Source organism: Nelumbo nucifera, chromosome 5 (genome assembly GCF_055504915.1).
Source record: "Nelumbo nucifera cultivar China Antique chromosome 5, China Antique-T2T, whole genome shotgun sequence".
NCBI classification, from domain to species: domain Eukaryota; kingdom Viridiplantae; phylum Streptophyta; class Magnoliopsida; order Proteales; family Nelumbonaceae; genus Nelumbo; species Nelumbo nucifera.
Window position 1 is genome coordinate 5,144,226 of NC_142653.1, and position 19,392 is coordinate 5,163,617.

General features: G+C 39.0%; 1 protein-coding gene across 5 annotated transcripts in view; it reads right to left on the minus strand.

Moving 5' to 3' along the window:
• Window positions 1-12,210, minus strand: part of TOR (target of rapamycin) — a 134,816-nt gene extending 122,606 nt beyond the window's left edge. For 2 of the 5 annotated variants that reach the window (XM_088888344.1, XM_019196265.2), the window contains exons 1-4: window positions 12,086-12,210; window positions 10,905-11,337; window positions 4,332-4,670; window positions 3,457-3,531 (exon numbers count right to left, since the gene is read on the minus strand). In XM_088888344.1, the coding sequence (XP_088744470.1) occupies window positions 3,457-3,531; window positions 4,332-4,670; window positions 10,905-11,021 (531 nt within the window). In that variant the 5' untranslated portion in view covers window positions 11,022-11,337; window positions 12,086-12,210. Of the gene's footprint in view, window positions 1-3,456; window positions 3,532-4,331; window positions 4,671-10,904; window positions 11,354-11,906 lie in introns of all 5 variants that reach the window. The other 3 variants (XM_010247311.3, XM_010247310.3, XM_088888345.1) reach the window with 2 other exon arrangements.
• Window positions 12,211-19,392: the final 7,182 nt, after the last annotated feature.

The following is a 19,392-nucleotide window of genomic DNA, read 5'->3' on the forward strand; positions in this document are numbered from 1 at the left end:
ATCAAAAAAACATGCCTATTACAAAAGAAACAAATTACAGTTGCGCCCAGAACAATGTTTCCCTGTTTGTCCCTTGTTTTGCCAAGACATCAGCAAAAGCATTAGCTGATCTCCCAACCCACTGTACTGTTACAGACATATTCCTTGTCAGCCATTTAAAGTTCTTTATCTCATTCTTGTAGTCCCACGTGACATTCTCCGGATTATTTAACCAGTTCACCACTGTCTTAGAGTCCCCTTCAACCAGAAGCTGCTCCACACCCATTTCTTTTGCAAGAATTATTCCTTGTAATGCAGCTAACAGCTCTGCCCTAATAGAGTTACCAACACCTAAAGGGCCAGAGTATAGTAAGACAGCCTCTCCAGTCTCATTCCTCAGTAGACATGTTCACAGGCCGGGTGGCCCGACAGCCCGGCCCAACCCCCAGACGAGCTTGAACACGCAAATGAGCCCACGGGCTTGACCTCGGACCAAAAAGCCCAGCCCACAATAAATTCGAGTCGGGCTCGGGATTTGCCAAAATAGCCCGGCCTTGACCGACCTATAGACTAAACCCAAAAACCCTAATATCCTAAGTAACCCTTCTCATTCATCTCTTTCCACATTTCCTGTTAGCCGAACTGCCTAGTGTCGAACCTCTCTTCTCTTCACATCCTCCTCACACTCTCAAGCAGCCGCAGAACCGAAGCAACAACTCCGGCAGAGAGTCTTCTCTCTCTCTCTCTCTCTCTCATACACGAACTGAATCCTCTTTTCACTGTCAAAATCGCATCTCACCGCGAACTGACTCCTTTTTTCACTGTCAAAATCGCATCTCACACACACACACACACACACACACAAGCGCAAACTCAGCACTGACGAACACAGTCAACGGCGGTGAGTTCTTTCTTCTATTAGGTCGCGCTTCGGGCACGGGCCCCGACTTTGGGCTTTTTATTAGAGCCGGGCTCAGGTCCGTTGGTCCGGCCGGGCTCGGGCCTAACAAAATCATGTTAATGAAGCATAAAAGCCCGGCCCGGCCCATGAACAGGTCTATTCCTCAATACACCTCCCAAACTAGAGGGACCCGAGTTGCCCTAGCTACTTCCATCAAAATTCAGCTTCAAAGAACCGTGAGGAGAGGGGACCCAGCTTGTCATTACCTTTATCTTTGAGGAGGAACTTGCTACTGATAACCAATCCCTCCAACAGTCAATAAAGGAGAAATGATCAAACAAATCCAAAGTCTTTAACCAATGTATTGCCCTATACAAAATGCAGTCCTTCAAAGCCTGACTGCTTCTCCCCTTTTCCTGGAAGATCCTGGCATTCCTTTCTTCCCAAACTGTCCATAACAACGTGCACACCTCCACATTTTCCTTCCTCTTTTTTGGGGCCAATAGAACATAGAAGGGTTAAAGATTGTACTTACTTCTGTTGGCATATCCCATCTACACCCAGACAAAGATAGAAGCCAAAACCAAAGTTCTGTAGTGACACTACAAAATAAAAATAAGTGATAACAGTCATCGCCATGAGATTTGCAAAGAATGCACCAGTTTGGAGAAATACATAGGAAGGGTCTTCTCTTTTGTAGGTTATCCATCGTGCTTAATTTACCATGTCACACTTCCCAACACAAAGCCATAACCTTTGGGGGAACCGGTCTACACCAGACTTCCAATCCATGTCAGCTTTTTAAACCAACCATTTCATGGATCTTTTCTTAAGTAATGGCAGTCATTGAAAGCTTTGATTATTACTTCTTTTTTGAAGAAAAAAATTACCTTGTTTGGCATGTTACATTGGCTATTGGATTGAAACTTACCCCATGAAAGTCCTTTTTGGAGTAGGAGAAATAAAGTAACTTCTTTGTTTGGACAAGAAAAGGAATTCTTGAAGCAAAGGTGAAGAAGTGAGAAGAGGAAGGGACCACAAAATTATGACTTTTTGCCAAGGAGATTTGATGGGCAAAGGTCTGGCTTGTTTCTTTTTCTTTTTCCAAAGAGCAACAGAGAGAGGATATTTACCCAACTTATCCTGCAGTCTTATCAATTAAGAAACCACTTTTCATTTGGAGAGAATACAAAGCAGATTAAGATGCAAGATCAAATGCAGAAAAAAGATTAAATAGTCCTTTGAGTTTCATAGAACAGCACCAAGAATTAAAAGTTGAAGCAACAAGAAGCTGTATAGCCAAAGAAACTTTACTTCATCAAGTTCAAAAAACTGACACTACTAAAATAGGCGTTGAATACTTCCTAGTTGACCTGCAGTCCAACTATGTAACATAGAAATCAAAAATAAAGAGCATAAATTGGTAACTTTTACATTTGTATACATACATATATATTATATCTACTACATAAAAGAAACATTTGCCTACTCAAGAGACTTTACTACAACAACTGCCTCACCTTGGTGTTTAAGGTATAAATACTTTTAGCTATAGCACAGCTAAATCATATCATATTATATAAACAAGGGGAAAGGTGTAAAAGTGCATCAGAAAATATCAATTTTCAATTCAGAGACTCATTAAATAGGTATACAGCCAACCACAATGGCAATGGAAGAGTAAGGTGTTCATTGCAATAAAGCTTCAACTAATAACCTTTTCCATATATCCTTCACAAGAGGCACCTTTTTCTACTTCCTCCTCTCGACTTCCATGGACAAAATAAAGCATCATCTCTCTCTAAGGCAATTCATTTACTCCTTTTTTTAAAAACATCTGTACCATTCCCTTCTATCCAATAACAGAAGAGTTTCTCATCACCAAACCACCCAAACCTAAACCTCCCTCCCTCCCTCCTAAAGCAAACCCTCTTCCAATTTAAGAGATGGATCCTTTTAGGATCCCTCCAGATCCCAAAGAAATTCCCTCATTGTCTTCTCTAATCTCTTTGCCACTAGGACCAGAACTTTGAAAATGGAAAGATAATACACCAATAAATTTGAAAGTGTGGGTTTGATCGACATGATCCTTTCTTCTCAAGACACCAGTAATTCTACCTTTTATTTTCATTCTTTCGTATTAGATCAATATTTATGGTTTTTAGTTGCTAAAAGCATGCTAGATCACAAGAAAAGGGTGAAAGAAGCTAAACTAGCCGATTTCTACATAAGATACCATTACCTAGTCACCTAAGTGAGGAGACACTCTTCCCAGCATCAACTTAGTGCCTTAACAACTTACCTTGTTCTTCAAATCCCTAAGTGAGGAGACACTCCCAAACAACACAACCCAATTGCCTTCCATATGCATTAAACATGCAACCTATTAGTTGTAAACATGTATATCTGAATGTAAGTACATATTTGCACATGTGTGCCTGCTTCTCAATGTATATCTGTGTGTTCATGCATATGAATGCTTGTGATTATATGTACATATTTACTCATGCATGCCTTCTTCCGAATGTATGTCCATCTATGCATTCATGTATATGTATGCTTATCTTTGCACTTACTTTCAAGATCAAGACAGCTGCAAAACGACGATACTCTATTCTGTCCCCACGAAGCCAATCCAATGCATTTTTCACCTGAAGGGAGTAAAAAACTTCATATTAAGTAATGACAACAAATACAGCTATACTATGAATGGTTTGGGAAGAAAGGAACTCAAGAATTTCCAAAGGGGAATGCAAAGCAAAAGAAAGTCTGCAAGAAAACATTCTAATTATGGTGGTAAACTGGTTAAAAACTTCTATATTATTTACTGATTTTACAGTGAATAATATATCAAGAGAGTGGAGGCTGATAGCTAACTCCTCATGGGTCAAGCTCAATTTCGATGGTTGCAGCCTTGGCAACCCAATTTACTTAGGATCTATAGGCCATGAGGATGTTATCATGGCCATCTACTCAGTATCTATAGGCCGATGGGAACTCAATGACAGCAGAGATATTGGCATTACTTTATGGATTAAGATATTGCAGATCACTCAACATCACAAACCTCCAAGTGGAAGGTGATTAAAATAATAAGGTGGATGCAAAACAACAGACCAGGATCACGGTGGTTTAGACAAAGTATGGGGGAGATCAGGCAGCTTTCAAAAGCCTTGAATACAAGATTCATTTGGATTCACAGATCTGCAATTGGCTTGGCTGATTCTCTTGCTAGGCAAGGGGTATATAGGGAGCAAATGTTTTGGGGAACAATGTAAAAGGGTTCTTTGTTTCCAAGCTCCTAATAGTAGATGGTTTAAACATCAGTTGTACATAGCAATTTTTTTCATAATTAATAAAGGTTTTCCTGTTACCCAGAAAAAAAAAAGGTAATGACAACATACTATTCCATTAGCTAAGAGAATTTATAAAAAAAAACAAACAAACAAACCTGGCGCTCTACTTCATCTGCAGTCATTGCCCCACCAGCTCTTGCCAGATGGCCAAGCACTGTACTAGCAAGTATTAGGATTTCCGGATCTCTCTTGGTCTCAAACACAGTCCGCATGTAATTGGAAAATTTTGAAACTTTGGAGGCACTCTCCCCAAGAGTCACATCTATCAACTCATCAATAGCTCTTAAAGCTCCCAAATTTTCAGCGACATCATTACTTTCTAGCAGGCTGGAAATACGATCATATAACTGATCCATGAAACGGGAAAAAGCTTCACCACTGAGATCACGAGCTTCTTCCTCTACATGTTTCCTTAGAGCCAATGCAGAACCATCCTGTACCCAAGATAACATATGCCCAAGCAAACCACAATATTTAGAAGTTATAAAACATATATGCACAAGCAAATAATAATAATAATAACAACAAAACAAAAGAAAAAGTAGCAAGTAAAACTTAAAATAGAATCTATGCATGAGCAGAAACTGAATATTTTAAAACTACAACTCTTTATTTTTCTATGGATAACTCAAGATATTGTCCTCAGAAGAATTTCTTGTTTTCTTTTTCTTCTTATAATCAAGAAGACCCATTGAGCAGAAATAGGACAAACAAAATATATAAAAGGGAAGAAAGCCTAAGGAAGGCAAAAGGGTTAAGTACCAAAAAAAAACATGAATTAGCCACCAAAAACAATATCAACACATTGATAATTATTTATCAGAAAGAAAAATCAACACCTTGATGAGCTGACACACATGATCCCTTAAAGCTCCGCCAAATAAAGATATTGCTAGAATGTAAGACAAAAGAGAAGTCATGGGAGCTTAGTGACCTTCTCAAAATCCTCAAAGATATGAGAAACTGAAATATTCTTATGCCACTTGATGCATCCAAAGAATTATTTATTCATGATCAACTCAATAACAAGATAGATACCATCTACAACTAATTCAGTCAACTTCAACTTTGGTGGTAGTAACCTTGTTAATGCAGGAAGCTCAGGAATAGGGGGAGTGTCTTTTTTACCAGCAAGAAAAATGTTAATTGAAATATGTGAAGCAAAGTTACAGTGGAGTGGTTGTCCAGTCACACAAAGATACAGAAACCAGAAAGAACAATGCCCAAAAAAAGCTGCTGCCTATAGACCCCCCTGCTTAGATAATGTCTTGACCAGCCCATTTGCAGTCCCTCTTGCCCATGTAAAAGTGGAATTCAGGTTCCTTGACAGGTTTTCTATTTCCCTTAAAGCATGCCTATAAAACCAAGGTACATTGCACCTAGTAGTGGTTCAAGAATACAACCAGTTTTGAATCCCCTTCAACTTCCAAGTTTTTTAAGTTTGATTGCTTAGCAAATTTTAGGCCTTGTAACAACACCATCAATTCAGCCTTCAGTGAATCTCCTACCCCTATAGGTCCGGAATGCATAGCCATCACCTAGCTTGAAGAGTCTCTAAACACACCACTAATACTTGTCATTCCTAGGTTTCCCATGGAGCTCCCATCAAAATTTAGTTTTATTTTATTACTTGTTGGGGGCTTCCATTCCATTACTTTTCTTTCCTTTCTTTGGAAGAATGTGCCACTTCATTCCACGCCCTTAATATATCAGTCACTGCAAAGCTTTGAAAAAGATCAAGTGTTTTTATCCAATGTGCAACTTTTATTTTCTAGTCTCCACAATTACCTCCTTCAACCTATATTTCTCATCGAAAATTCTTGCATTCCTTTCCTCCCAAATAGTTCACACCATGGCTGCCCTGACTATTTTCCACAAAAGTCTCCCCTCCTTCATTAGCTGCCTTAGGAAATTCGGATTGAAAAGACTCACTACATCATGAGGAGGAATCCACCTGCAACCAAAGAGAGAACAAAAAGACTCCCAAAGACAAAGCACAAAAGGCCAAAATATCGGTAAATGGGGTAAGGTTTCTCTATTTGCAGAGCATAGGAAGCACACGAGAGGAGAGGCATTTATTTGGCCTCCTCTTTTGAAGCATGTCACATGTGTTTACCTTTCCAAGAAAAATTTCCCAGCACAATGCTTGAACTTTGGGTGGGATGAGCTTACTCCATATCTCTTCCACCGAGAAGTTCTCCCCACTACAATAGAATGCAAAAGAATGTTGAAGAAAGAGGTACAAGTAAAAATACCAGAAGAACAAGTAGACCGAACACTAGTGTCCTCCACAGTTTGAACTACGAAAGCTGACTTAAGTCTGTCCAACAAATGAATAAAGGCCTCTTGCTCATTATCCCTCAACCCCCTTCTAAAGCCAAAATCCCAATTTAATCCGGGTGGAGAAAGGATAACAAATTTCGAGATAGGTTGAAGCTTGTAGCTTAACACTAAATAAAGATCAAGGAAAAGAGAACTGAAAGGAGTTTCAACCATCCAAAGATCTTCCCAAAAAAAAAAAAACTCGCCCCACATCCCACATCAAATCTGATGAAATTAATACAGATTGGATAGACCTCTTGAATTGCTTTCCAAAGAGAGTTTGAAGTTGAAAATGGGGCTACCTTTGCATCCCAGACATTGTTCATCATCCCATGAATGCCTTCAATAACCTTATGTCACAGCCTGTCTCTTTGCAGAGGAAACCTCCAAAGCCATTTTCCAAACAAAGATGTGTTCATGTGAATTAGGTTACCTATTCCTAGCCCTCCCTTCTCCTTTGTTTTACTAACTTGTTCCCATTTCACTAGATGGTCCATTTCCTCATCCAAAGGCTCCGATATAAAATCCCTCATAAGCTTCTATAGCTGTCCTATTATCCTACTTGGAATCCGAAAGGTGGAAAGAACGTAGATAGGTAAGTTGGCCAGAGTTGCTCTAATCAGAGTAGTTCTCCCCCCAATGAGATGTGATCCCTCTTCCAAAGAGCCAACCTTTTAGTGAATCTCTCTACCACCAATTCCTACAAAACTTCTTATCCTGAGTTCCCACCTAAAGGGAGCCCAAGATTCTCCATTGGCCACAACCTAATCTCACACCCTAGAATCCCCACCAACACACTCAAATCTTCTTCTTCCACATTAATCCCAACTACACACTTTTCCCCAGTTCACCCTCAACTTGGAAACAGACTTAGTTGTCAAGGCGACTAGGCGAGGCTAGGCGACCATGGGGGCGCCCAGGCGCCTAGGTGATGGAATCTATAAATATAAAATCTATAGATTTCAGCCATATAATCATATTCATATATATTAATGATAGGTTCGACTGTTAAAAACTGAAGTGAGAAGTGAGAACAATGACTAGATCAGTAAGGGAGGAGAGGAGTATAGGGAAATAAGCAAAAAAATGGACTCATGGGGCAGACGACTGATGACTGAGAGTGACTACTGACGACTGAGAACAGTCATGGACTCATGGGGCGGAGAAAGGGAGGACTGAGTAGTATAGGGGAGAGAAGATTAGAAGAACTTACCTGCTGGAGCTGAGGTGCGACGGGGTTGGGCTGGGGCTTGAAGTCTTCAGTTCTCCTCCCTCTCCAATCGAACCAAAAAAACCTTTACGACATAAAGAAAAAAAAAAGGCTGTATACTTGATCTTAATACTAAAATGATATCATATAACCAGTTTTAATTTAAAAGAAACAAACATCGAATAAAAATATCAATAATTTAAAAAATAATAATTTTTTAGATGAATGTAGGCGCCCGCTTAAGTCTCTGGGCGGGCGCCTAATATGCAAAACTGGTGGCATTTGGGCGAGGCGACCATGAAAAACTGCCTAGGCGTCGCCTTGACAACTATGGAAACAGATTCAAAGGAATTGATGAGCTCTTTCAGATTTCTTAGATTTTCTTAACTACCTCCCTCACAGCAAAGAATGATGTCATCTGTAAACTGCAAATGCATGGCTACCACCTCAAGCCTTCCTACCCCCCACCCTCTAAACAAAATAACTTGATCAGCCTTAATGATCATTCTACTCAGAACCTCTGCAATCAAGGCGAAGAGGAAGGAGGATAAGGGATCTCCTTGTCTCAAACCTCTTTTTGCTAAAAAAAATCTCTAGCCACACCATTAATCAAGATTGAGTAACGCATTACACTTAAACAGCCCTTATCCACATCCTCCAATGCCTCGGCCCAATTCTTTCTAGAATCTCAAGAAGGAATGTCCAATCAACAAAATCATAGGCCTTCTCTAGGTCAAACTTACACACCAGCCTCTTTCCTCTTTTCTGTTACACACTCATTTGCCACCATTTTTTATCAATATGATAATATTTTATTAGAGACAACTAAGTACAACAGGATGAGAAAGTTTTTCCCCAAAATACAGTTTTACAATTTTGCCCAAAACATTTGATGTCTCACATCACCTTGTTTTTTCTAGAGTATCCACCATCCCGTTTGTTGTTCTTCTCACCCATTTGAAAATAACATTCAATGAAGGCTCCTTGAATATTACACACTCATTTGCCACCAAATTTTGATTAACAATCCGCCTCCCTTCAATGAAGGCTCCTTGATATTGTGAAATTACCAAGGGTACACCTTCTTCAATCTCCCAACTAAAATTTTTGCTACAATTTCGTATAGACTTCCCACTGAGCTTATGGGTCGAAAGTCCTTTAGAGCTCTTGACTCCTTTTTCTTGGGAATCAAAGCAATGAATTTTGAGTTTATTCCTTGAGAAATTTCCCCTTCTTGATAAAACTCATTAAAAACTCACAACAAATCTCCTTTAATGATATCCCAATAATCCTAATAAAAGGCCATGGAGAAACCATCTGGCCCTGGAGTTTTGGATCTTTCCATTGAAAAAAACGCCTCTCTAATTTCCTCAAGGGTAAAGACATCCTCCAAGGCTACTGACGAGGCTTCTGGCACCCCATCTCAATCTAGATCTAGGGGGAGCATTTAGAAACTATGGAAGTGTCATCTTGGCCATGTATTCTGGTCCAATTGGTTTTGGGGATTAAAGAAGGGTTGACCTACTAGCAATTCCACATAGATTAAGATTGGGCAATAATCTGCACCTTAGACATATGGTGAAAGAAGGTGACTCTCAGGTTGTAGTAGGATGGATCAGAAACAACAGAATGGGCTCTAGGAAAATACAAACATTTAATGAGAAGCAACAGCTCTAGCTAGGGAATTGGGAACAACCTTTACCTGGACCAACAGCTCAGCAAACTACTTGACCAGGAAAGGAGTGCATATATCTCGATTTTAGGGGAACTGACTCCCTAGGGATGTAATACAAACATTTAATGAGAAGCAACAGCTCTAGCTAGGGAATTGGGAACAACTTTTACCTGGACCAACAGCTCAGCAAACTACATGACCAGGAAAGGAGTGCATATATCTCGATTTTAGGGGAACTGACTCCCTAGGGATGTAATATGCACCTTGTAAGTCAAGTGTTGCAAATCAGGGATAGGTAATGGGGCTAGCCTACCAATTGTATTGTAACTACCTAGATTTTTTCCTAAAAACAAAATATATTTCATGGGTTCAAAGACATTTATTAGAGAGGGGATATTGGCTTCCATGACAACAAGCTCTTTAAAACGGATTTCAAGGTTGATTAATTCATGATGTGTAGTCTTGCCAGGATATTGCTGATCAAAGAAAAAAAAATATATGATAGTCTTACCAGAAGAGGGTTTGGGAGGTGAGTTATATCCAGGACTACTACACCACGGTAAGTTTATTATTTTTAAGCTTCCTCCTATCTTGGAGGTGGTAGCCCTTTCTAAGGGTTCTTCGCCTTGCTTCCTTGCCTTAAGGTTGCAGGTGCTTGGGTAAATTAGAGCAGAATTAGGATGAGAGACTGGGAGATATCTCAATATGACCTTTTTAATTGCCTAGGGACCTCCTCCATAGTGCTATGAGAAATTGAGGAGGATGTCGCTCATACAATCAAAACGGGATGGGCAAAATTTAAGGATGCATCTGAAGTCCTGTGTGATAGAATAATACCACTTCAACTAAAAGGAAAATTTTTTATCCAAAAAATGAATGTGAAAAAAATGAAAATATTGAGACGGATGATTGGGAAAACTATAAAAGATGGGATCAGAAATTAGAATGACTGTAGGAACCTAGGAGTAGCCTCAGTAGGTGATAAAATGAGGGAAAGTAGACCAAGATGGTTTGGTCATGTTCAAACTAGACCATCTACAACCAAGGTTCAAAGTATCGATACGATATGCCCCGTATCAGGCATATCATATGGTATCTTTAGGGGTCTGAAACAACTATTTACAGGTAGCTGGAACCAACATTGGGTAATGGCCTTTTTCAGTTGCCAAGAATTATTGAAGTGAGAAAAGGGAACGCTATCCAAACTGCCATTGAAATATTGTTCACCAATTTAAGCTGATGGCGATCAGAACCTATCTTTTAACACTCAAACAACTTCACCGAACTAAATCAACAGGACAATCATTTAGCTTGTACAGTGAGACATCGATAAAAAACGGTTATAGTTTCCAGACTGTTACCCGAGATTGATCTATGAGGGGGCGAAAATGCAATAATTGCAGCAAAGAAACCTTGAATAGAAAAGGGGAACCAAAGGGGAAAAAACGAGTTGGAACGAACCTTGGGACTGCCTCTGGTGCATAGGTCCGCGAGGATCCGGTTGAGAGCATCCAGGCTTCCGCCACCACTAGCAGAAGCTGCGCCACCATAGCGAATGGAGGTTGCGGCGGCTGCCATGGTGTATCCCTTAGCTTGGTCTCGCAAGCATCTATCCCTCGTCGGATTAAGTGCAGAGAGATGAGTGTTCGTGGCGAGTTGCGCCTTGGCCTTCCGCTCTGTAGCTCCTTCTCTTGGTCCTTACAGAGTTGCAACTTTTCTCCTCCTCAGTCCTGAAGCCTCAAGACACCTAATTACCTAAAATGTTAAAGCACAACTTACGTGCGACACTGTTCGCTCCGGATCCTATGCGTTAGGACTCGCCTAAATATCCCGGTTAGTCCACACCATCGTGCGCCACATTAAAACGAGCCGCTCGGCTGCCGGCTAGTAACTCCTGAAATTGTACAACCCTGTATTGAGAATGGCTAAAATAAATCAAAGAAGCTGTAAATAAAAATGTCAATCGATTCCATAAATCAATTTGTTGTTCAACTCCAGGAAGCTCCTTGGTTAGAATTTTCCATTTGGATCTCCCTCTTTTTCACCATTCCTCTCACATCAGGGCAACCATCATTTATGCTTCAAGTAGTTCAGACTCCGGACTCCGGAGGATACCGCACAAGAGATAAGATCATGAATTTCAGCTTATTAGGAGAGAGGAAAAAAAAAAGAAAAACAAAGCGAATTAATTACAGTATCCATCTTCTCCATTAAATCCCGGAGTATGAAATCATTCTCTGTTTAAATTTCTATTTGGTATATGTAATGATAATTATGATAATCCTCGGTCTCAGACCACTGTCAAGCAAGAAGTGGAACTTCCCGTTTGCACCATAAGCTTTGCAATCCACCAACAGCTCTCCAGTATGACCTAGATATGCCCCCTTCCACCAATTTCTACACACCATCATGACTTATTGGAAGAAAAACAAAGAAGCAGAAGAAGCTCTGGAGTATACTCACCGTTACCGTTTGGTGGCGTTTGGAACTTGGAAGTGACGTGAGGATGAAAAGGGTTTAATCGGAGCTCAAGTTGAGAGATTTTGATCGCAGTGGGGGTGCGAAGTTGGGAAATTGGGTTTTCTTTTTGTTCTTTTCTCAAGGAAATGTTAAAAAAAATAAATATAAATTCAAACTCTTACCTTATCACCGCGAAGAGCACTTCGGATCGTGCACTCACAGGAATCCCCCTCCGAGTCTACAAGATGTTTTTGATAATATATGAAAAAATGGTAAATTTCTTAAACCTTTATAGTTTAGTTAATTGATTAAGTGTATCCTTATTGTTTGAAAATTGACTAACGCTACAATTGACTAACTCTATCTTTATCATTAACATCTATTAATATTCTCTCAAAACCTATACACATATGACATCAGGTGAAGTTTAATTTTTTTTTAAAACCCAATGCTACCCTTGGCCTTGTCCCCTTCCTCCTCCTACCTCTCTCTCTTTCCTTTATTTTCCTCCTACAGTCTCTGTCAACACCATATCACCAGAGATAACAGTACTGTAAAACAGAACAAAAAAAAAAAAAAAAAATTGTCGATCTTTTCACGATCAAGAACCTAAAAGAAAATACATTGAAGATGAGGGAAAAAAAACTACAAGGATGTTCTAAAAGATTTCTTTGAGCTTTAATATGAACAACATGAACAAAACAGATACGTATACTTTAAGGAATACCGTTCAATTTGGATTTATATACTATAGGGATGAGGAATTTTGTGTTATTGAAATTGAATATTCAAGGAATAACATTCAGTTCTATCTTTCTCTCTGCAAAATCCATAGAGGACGAAGGGAATTATCCAAAAAAAAATAGGAGATGGGCATAGATTTTTAAAGTTTACTTGTGGGTTTTGATGAGAAGGAAACAGAAAGAAGAAGTCCAATCTTTCTCTCTCTCTTCTTCCTCTAGGCAACGGCGATGGTAAATCCCTTTGAAGTGCAATCTCTCTCTTTCTTCTTCCTATGGACAACAACGGCGGCAACCCAACTCCCATCTCTCTCTCTCTCCCCTTCCTTTGAGTGGCAACGGCGGTAACCCCTCTAAAGTCTGATCTCTCTTCCTCTCTATCTTCTTCCTATGAGTGACAGCGACAACAACATCCCCTATGAAGTCCAATCTCTCTCTCTCTCTCCTACCTATGGGCAACGGCGGCGGCAACCCCTCTAAACTTCCACCTCTCTTTCTTCTTCCTTTGGGTGACGATGGCGGTTATCCCCTTTGAACTCCAATCTCTATTTCTCTCTCTTCTTCCCTTGAGCGACGGTGACAGCATTGCATTTTTTAAGCCCAGCGACATGAGTTACAGGGTCATCTTTGAGCTATGCATTTTTTAAGCCGCATGGCTCTTTAACCATTGCAAAACCAAATATTTTGGAACATAAAAGGGTAGTTTAAGCATTTTGCATGGGTTTTGATGGAGGTTAACGGTAAGGTAGAGTTATACAATTGTCATAAACAATAGGAAGGAGTAGCATCAGTCAATTTTTAAATAGTACGGGTACATTTAGTCAATCAACTAAACCATAAGGGTAGTTTAATAAATTTACCCTTTCTTAAATTATCCTTTTGGTTTAGCTAATTGATTAGTTATATCCTGTTTATAATTGCTTAGCTAATTGATTAGTCAATCAACTAATTGCTCTGTCTTCGTCTCCATCTCCATCTCCATTTTCCGTCTTTGTCTCTATTTTTGTATCCCCCTCCACCTCTGCCTTCTTTCCGTCTCCCTCTCTTAAATACATAGAAAAATTAGAATCTCATAATGAAAGCAGCACCATAAATCTCATGTGGAGCAGCGATTGTGTAAGCACTTGTAATATTTAGCAATCTATTCCTTCTTTCCTGGCATTGGTATTGTTGTGCTAGCAAAATGCTTGGACAAGACCCTTCAAACCCAAGGAAATACATACACACTTAATGCAAGTTCGCATAGTTGATTGTAGAATGTCCATTCCTTGTTGTCTTGATCATCTTCAATTCATACAAGATCTCTAGGCATTCAACATTTTTAGTCTTTGTCCTCTATATGATGGCATAAACAAGTTCATCCAATTTCTCTATACTATAATCAATTCTATGAATACGACCCTTTCTATCCTCCAATTTAGAGGCAAAAGCATGGTTTTTAGAAATGAACCGGTGATCGAATCAGTCAGGGGTATAGTTGCCGGTTCAAACGGTCTGACCGTTCCCAAATGGTCGGCCTGTTCTGATAAAAAAATAAAAATTTGGAAAACAGTCAAAACCATTCGAACAGTTTGAACGGTTTGAATGATTAATCGACTGGTTCAGCAGTTTGTTGATAAAAATCAATAATTTTGGGGGAAAAAGTGGTTTTAGAGGACAATGGAACCAGTCAGGTCTCGGTTTTTTTGGTCCAACTGTCCGATCCGGTTCAATTTGAAAACAGTGGGCAAAAGCATTCCCAAGACCAAGAGATGGATAGTGTTTTCCAAGATCTCCACATTCGGACGCCATTAATGCAGAAAGTTCACTTTGAGGGTCGTACTCATCATCCGGTGGCCCTAGGGTAAGTGCAGAATCCCATAATTTATGCATCATTGTGCTTGCCATGTCACTGGCAGCTCTAGAGCTCCACTCAACCATGGAAATTCAGCATGAGTAATATGCAGGATGTCCAGGCAAGAAGCAATATATCCTTCTTTATCAAGAACAAGAAAATGTAGAGTTCAGTCCTGAACGAGCCCAAAATGAAAAGGGCATTTTCAACCCTAAAAGGGTATTTTAGGAATACTACAAAAATATCACTTATGTGGTGTCACATGCAAAGGGTGTATGATGATGAAAAAATGGTAAGGGAGGTTTTTGACAACGGCTAGAAAACTTAAGGGTAGTTTAAGACAATATGTAAATAGTAAAGATACATTTAGTCAATTTCATAAATAATAGAGGTAGTTTAAGAAATTTACTCTACATGAAAAAAAAAATAAGGACTTTTGAATTCCAATCTCCCTCTGAAATCTAATTTGAAGCCCCCTCCTAGTCTACTAGTAGCCCCCCTATAAACCACATCCTATCCGTGAATTTGACATCAATCCACAGGTGCGATTCAGTCCACCCCTAGTCTTCTACTAGTAGCTCCACCTAGGGGTGGACTGAATGGTAAAACCCCCAAAAATTAAACAAGTTGAAATGGGGTCCGTTTGATAATGGCTAAAGTTGTTAAGCTGATTTCTTTTGTTTGTCTTATAATTATTAAATGATAAAAATTTCAATATATATTAATATACCCAACTTCAACTTCAGCAATTAAGAAACCATAACCTTTTTAAAACACTTACCCACTAAAATACAATTTGATAATCGTTTCAGTTCAGCATCTTCGGCTGTTATAAAACACATTGAAGCACAATGAGAGGCAGCACAACCCCTTGACTCCTCTAAGGTGGAGCGCCATAGAGGCCTAGACATCTTTCTTCACTGATCTTATATCCTTTTCAAACCTTTAGGCTGCGTTTGAAATCAGTGTAAAATGTCACCGGTGTAAAAATACACTAATGATGTTTTACACTGAACCATGAACGTGATTGTTGCTTTTTAAAAATAGCCGATAGATTTTACATTGATTATCGACATAAAACTCCACTCTATCCAAATGCATGCTAAACTGAATTGAAGTGGAGTTTTACGTCGATAATAATTACACCATCTTTCCAAACGCCTACGAAATTAAACCGATGTAAATTTTACATTAGTTCTTGATTTACATCGCATCCAAATGCAGCCTTAAGGATAAATTTTATTCATAAATTTTCAGATTATGAAACCATCGAATACAATCAGCAATAAAGTATAAAAAGCTACAATAGAAAGTTAGTGATGCAGCCTAAGACCCCCATAATTGTGATGAAAAGGAACCCAATTGTGTAATCATAGGACTACGATGCGAAAAATGACAATATTGAAGTGTATTGCAATTAATGAGTGACAAATAAGGACTTATTGTTGTAAAAAATAGTAAAGAAATAGCATATGGAACTTATCTATAATCGCTTTCCAAACCGAAGTTGTAGTGATTTGAAGTTGTTGCAGGAACACGAAACTGGGAACTGCAGGAAGATGGAGGGTTGAGTCATGCCACTCTCCTTAAAAGCGTATTTGCCCCCTACGGTGCAACCGGGTGATCGCAAACCAGTCAGCAAGATAAAATAGCCCACAGGCCACTGGTAGGCGTGCACTCGCTTACCAGACCTCCGCGAACTACACAAGATCGATGCTCAGATTTCTCAGAGAAAACAAGAATGTCGAAAATGGTGTGTGTGTGTGTGTGTGTAGGCTGGGTCGGCCAACACTCTTCTTATAGAGTGCTCCCATACCCAAATGGACACAGATGTGTCATTTCAGATAGGAGCCTATTCAGAATAGTGTACATGTTCGAAGAGGAACAAGGAGGAAGCACACGCCCACGCCTCGCATCGATCCAACCCGGCTCGGCTCGACGCACATGTGAAAAGCATCCCTAATCCTCCCTCACATGCATGGAATATCTATAGTCCTCTCCTCCTATGGGTCCCTACCCATAGAGGGAACAAACTACAAATATACTCCACTCCCACTCATTTCCCAAGCAATGTGGGAAAAAGGAGTCATTCAAGGGAGGAAAGGACAAAAAACAAGAAATGGATGAGAGAGATTATTGTAAATTTGAATCTCCCTCCAACAATCCCCTACAATATTCAAAATTATAAGAATATCGAACAATCTGAGCATCATAGTGAGAAAAGTATTCATGGTGATGTATTTTGGACTTCAATCAACACTTCGGTATGACAGGCTATGTTACAGAGTACGGGTGGAGTCAGACTCCTACAACCTTTCCTCCTTATTGTAACCAGCTAATCGGCTAACCAACTCAACTCACCCGTTCTTTTGTTTTGGAACATTTCGGCCTTGTTCCCCTATTGGAATCATTAGTGTTTTTGAAAGTCAACCTTAGATCTCTCTCTTAGAAGCGGCCACACTTCACACTTACTTAGGTCAGTTATTAGTGTGCACAACTTACACTATTCCTAACTGATTAAGAGCCTCATGTTCAACCTTCTCAATCTGTAGTGAGCACTATCTTACCTCGGCATCTGAAATAGGACACAGATGATAATGCTTTCCCAAGTCATCTAGCGACTCATTTTTACCCATTTAACCTATTTTCAGGGATCTCCTTTCACATAGGTTGGGTGTCCATCACTAATGAATTCGTAACGGGCTTCAACCCCATTCCTACCGATGCCTCATAAATCATCTTAGAAATTTGTGGCTTAGTTAACGAATCTGCAAGGTTCTTTACAGACCTTACAAAATCCAGAGCGATTGTACATTCGCTGAGGTATTGTCTTACCAGGTTATGCCTTAAGCGGATATGCCTTCTTTTACCGTTGTACGTTTGGTTATTGGCTCTGGCTATTGCTGTTTGGCTATCACAATTGAGAAATATGGACAGAATCGGCTGCGGCCAAAATGGTATATCTACCAACAAGTTCCTTAGCCACTCTACCTCGAACACCGCCAATTCTAGTGCAATGAACTCGGCCTCCATTGTTGAACTTGTATTGCTTGACTACTTTACCGATTTCCATGATACTGCTCATCAACTTAAAGTAAACATATATCCACTGGTGGAAGTACTATCATTTGAATATGAAATCCAATTCGCATCAGTAAAGCCTTCTAAAATATGAGAAAAAACCCGAATAATGTAAACTAAAGTTTATGATTCATTTTAAATATTTCAATAATCTTACTAAAACTTCCCAATGTTCATTTCCGAGATTATGAGTATGCTGACTTAATTTTCCCACAACTATAGCTATGTATGGTCTTGTACAATTCATTAAGAAGGATATAAATCCAATTATACTTGCAAACTCATTTTGTGAAAACATGTTCTCCTACATGTTTATTTAAGTGAATACTATAGTCAATAGGTGTTTTAACCGGTTTACAATCATAGTGTTCAAATTTCCTAACAATACTCTCTACATAATGTGATTGGGAGAGAATAAAGTCTCATTGTTCTTTATGGATTTTAATCCCCAATATTACATCAGCTTCACCCAAGTCCTCGGTATCAAATTTGGACATTAGAAATTGTTTCGTTTCTTTTATTACCTCTAGACTAGTTCCCATTATTAGCATATCATCAACATATAGACAGATCATGACTCGTGTATTATTTTCAAATTTACTATATACACAGCTATCATAATCAATTTTGCTATATCCATTAATTATTAACACTCTTGTCCAGGCATTATGAAGCCCTTAGGCTGCTTAATGTAAATTTCTTCCTCTAATTCCCCATTTAATAAAGTTGTTTTCACATCCATTCGGTGAACTACCAGTTTGTAAATGTATGCTATAGCAAGCAAAACCTAATTGTTGTTAATCTTGCAACCGGGGAGTAGGTGTCAAAGAAGTCTACATCTTTATTTTGTCTGGATCCCTTAGCAACTAACCTATTATTGAATTTATCTATTGTGTCATCTAGTTTTATTTTTTTCTTAAAAACCCCCTTACAATTTAGTGCCTTCGTTCTAGGTGGGAGATCTAATTTTTTATGGTTTCTTTCCAAAATATTGCATCGGGTGAAGTTATAGCTTCCTGATAGGTTACTAAGAAATGTGAATATTCCGTCACCCAAGTTTGTTTATCTTCTTTGTCTTTTACTTCTCCTTAGGTTTGGGTTTTGCCTAAGTGAAGTACTGGTTTATTGAGCATTCACTTGTTATTGGTTTCTGACTTGGTTTTGGGAAGGTTCCCTATTTAATATTTCTTTTATCAAAGGAAATATATGCATAAAGAGTTATGCATATCGAGGCTATATTATTGCATTATTATTTTCGACAACATTTTCAATTGTTTTAATTACAATGAACCGATAAGCCGCACCATTTTGTGCATAGCCAATGAACACACAGTCACAGGTTTTTGACCCTAATTTCTTTATTTTAGGTTCAGGTATTCCAACCTTTACTAGGCAACCCCAAACTTCTAGATAGTTCAAATTAGGTTTTCTGTTATACCAAAGTTCAAAGGGAATCTGTCATTTCTTCTTAGGTGGTATTCTATTATATAAGTGACAAGCTGTTAGAATTGCTTCCCCCAACAAATTCAGAGGTGGATTCTTTTAGTATTCTGTTATGTCTTTTTGCAACTCCATTAAATTCAGGTTGATAGGGAGCTATGGTTTCATGTATGATTCCATTTTCTTCAAAGAATTTTCTAATGGGTTGTTCATCATACTCAGTTTCTCTATCTGTTCTAAGTTTTTTTATTTTATTTCTTAACTGATTTTCTATTTCAGTTTTATAGTTTCTGAAAGCTCGATCAGCGTCATCTTTTGACCTAAGTATAACTAGTTTTGCACATCTAGAAAAGTCATCTGTAAAGGTTATATAGTATCATTTTCCTCCTCTAAC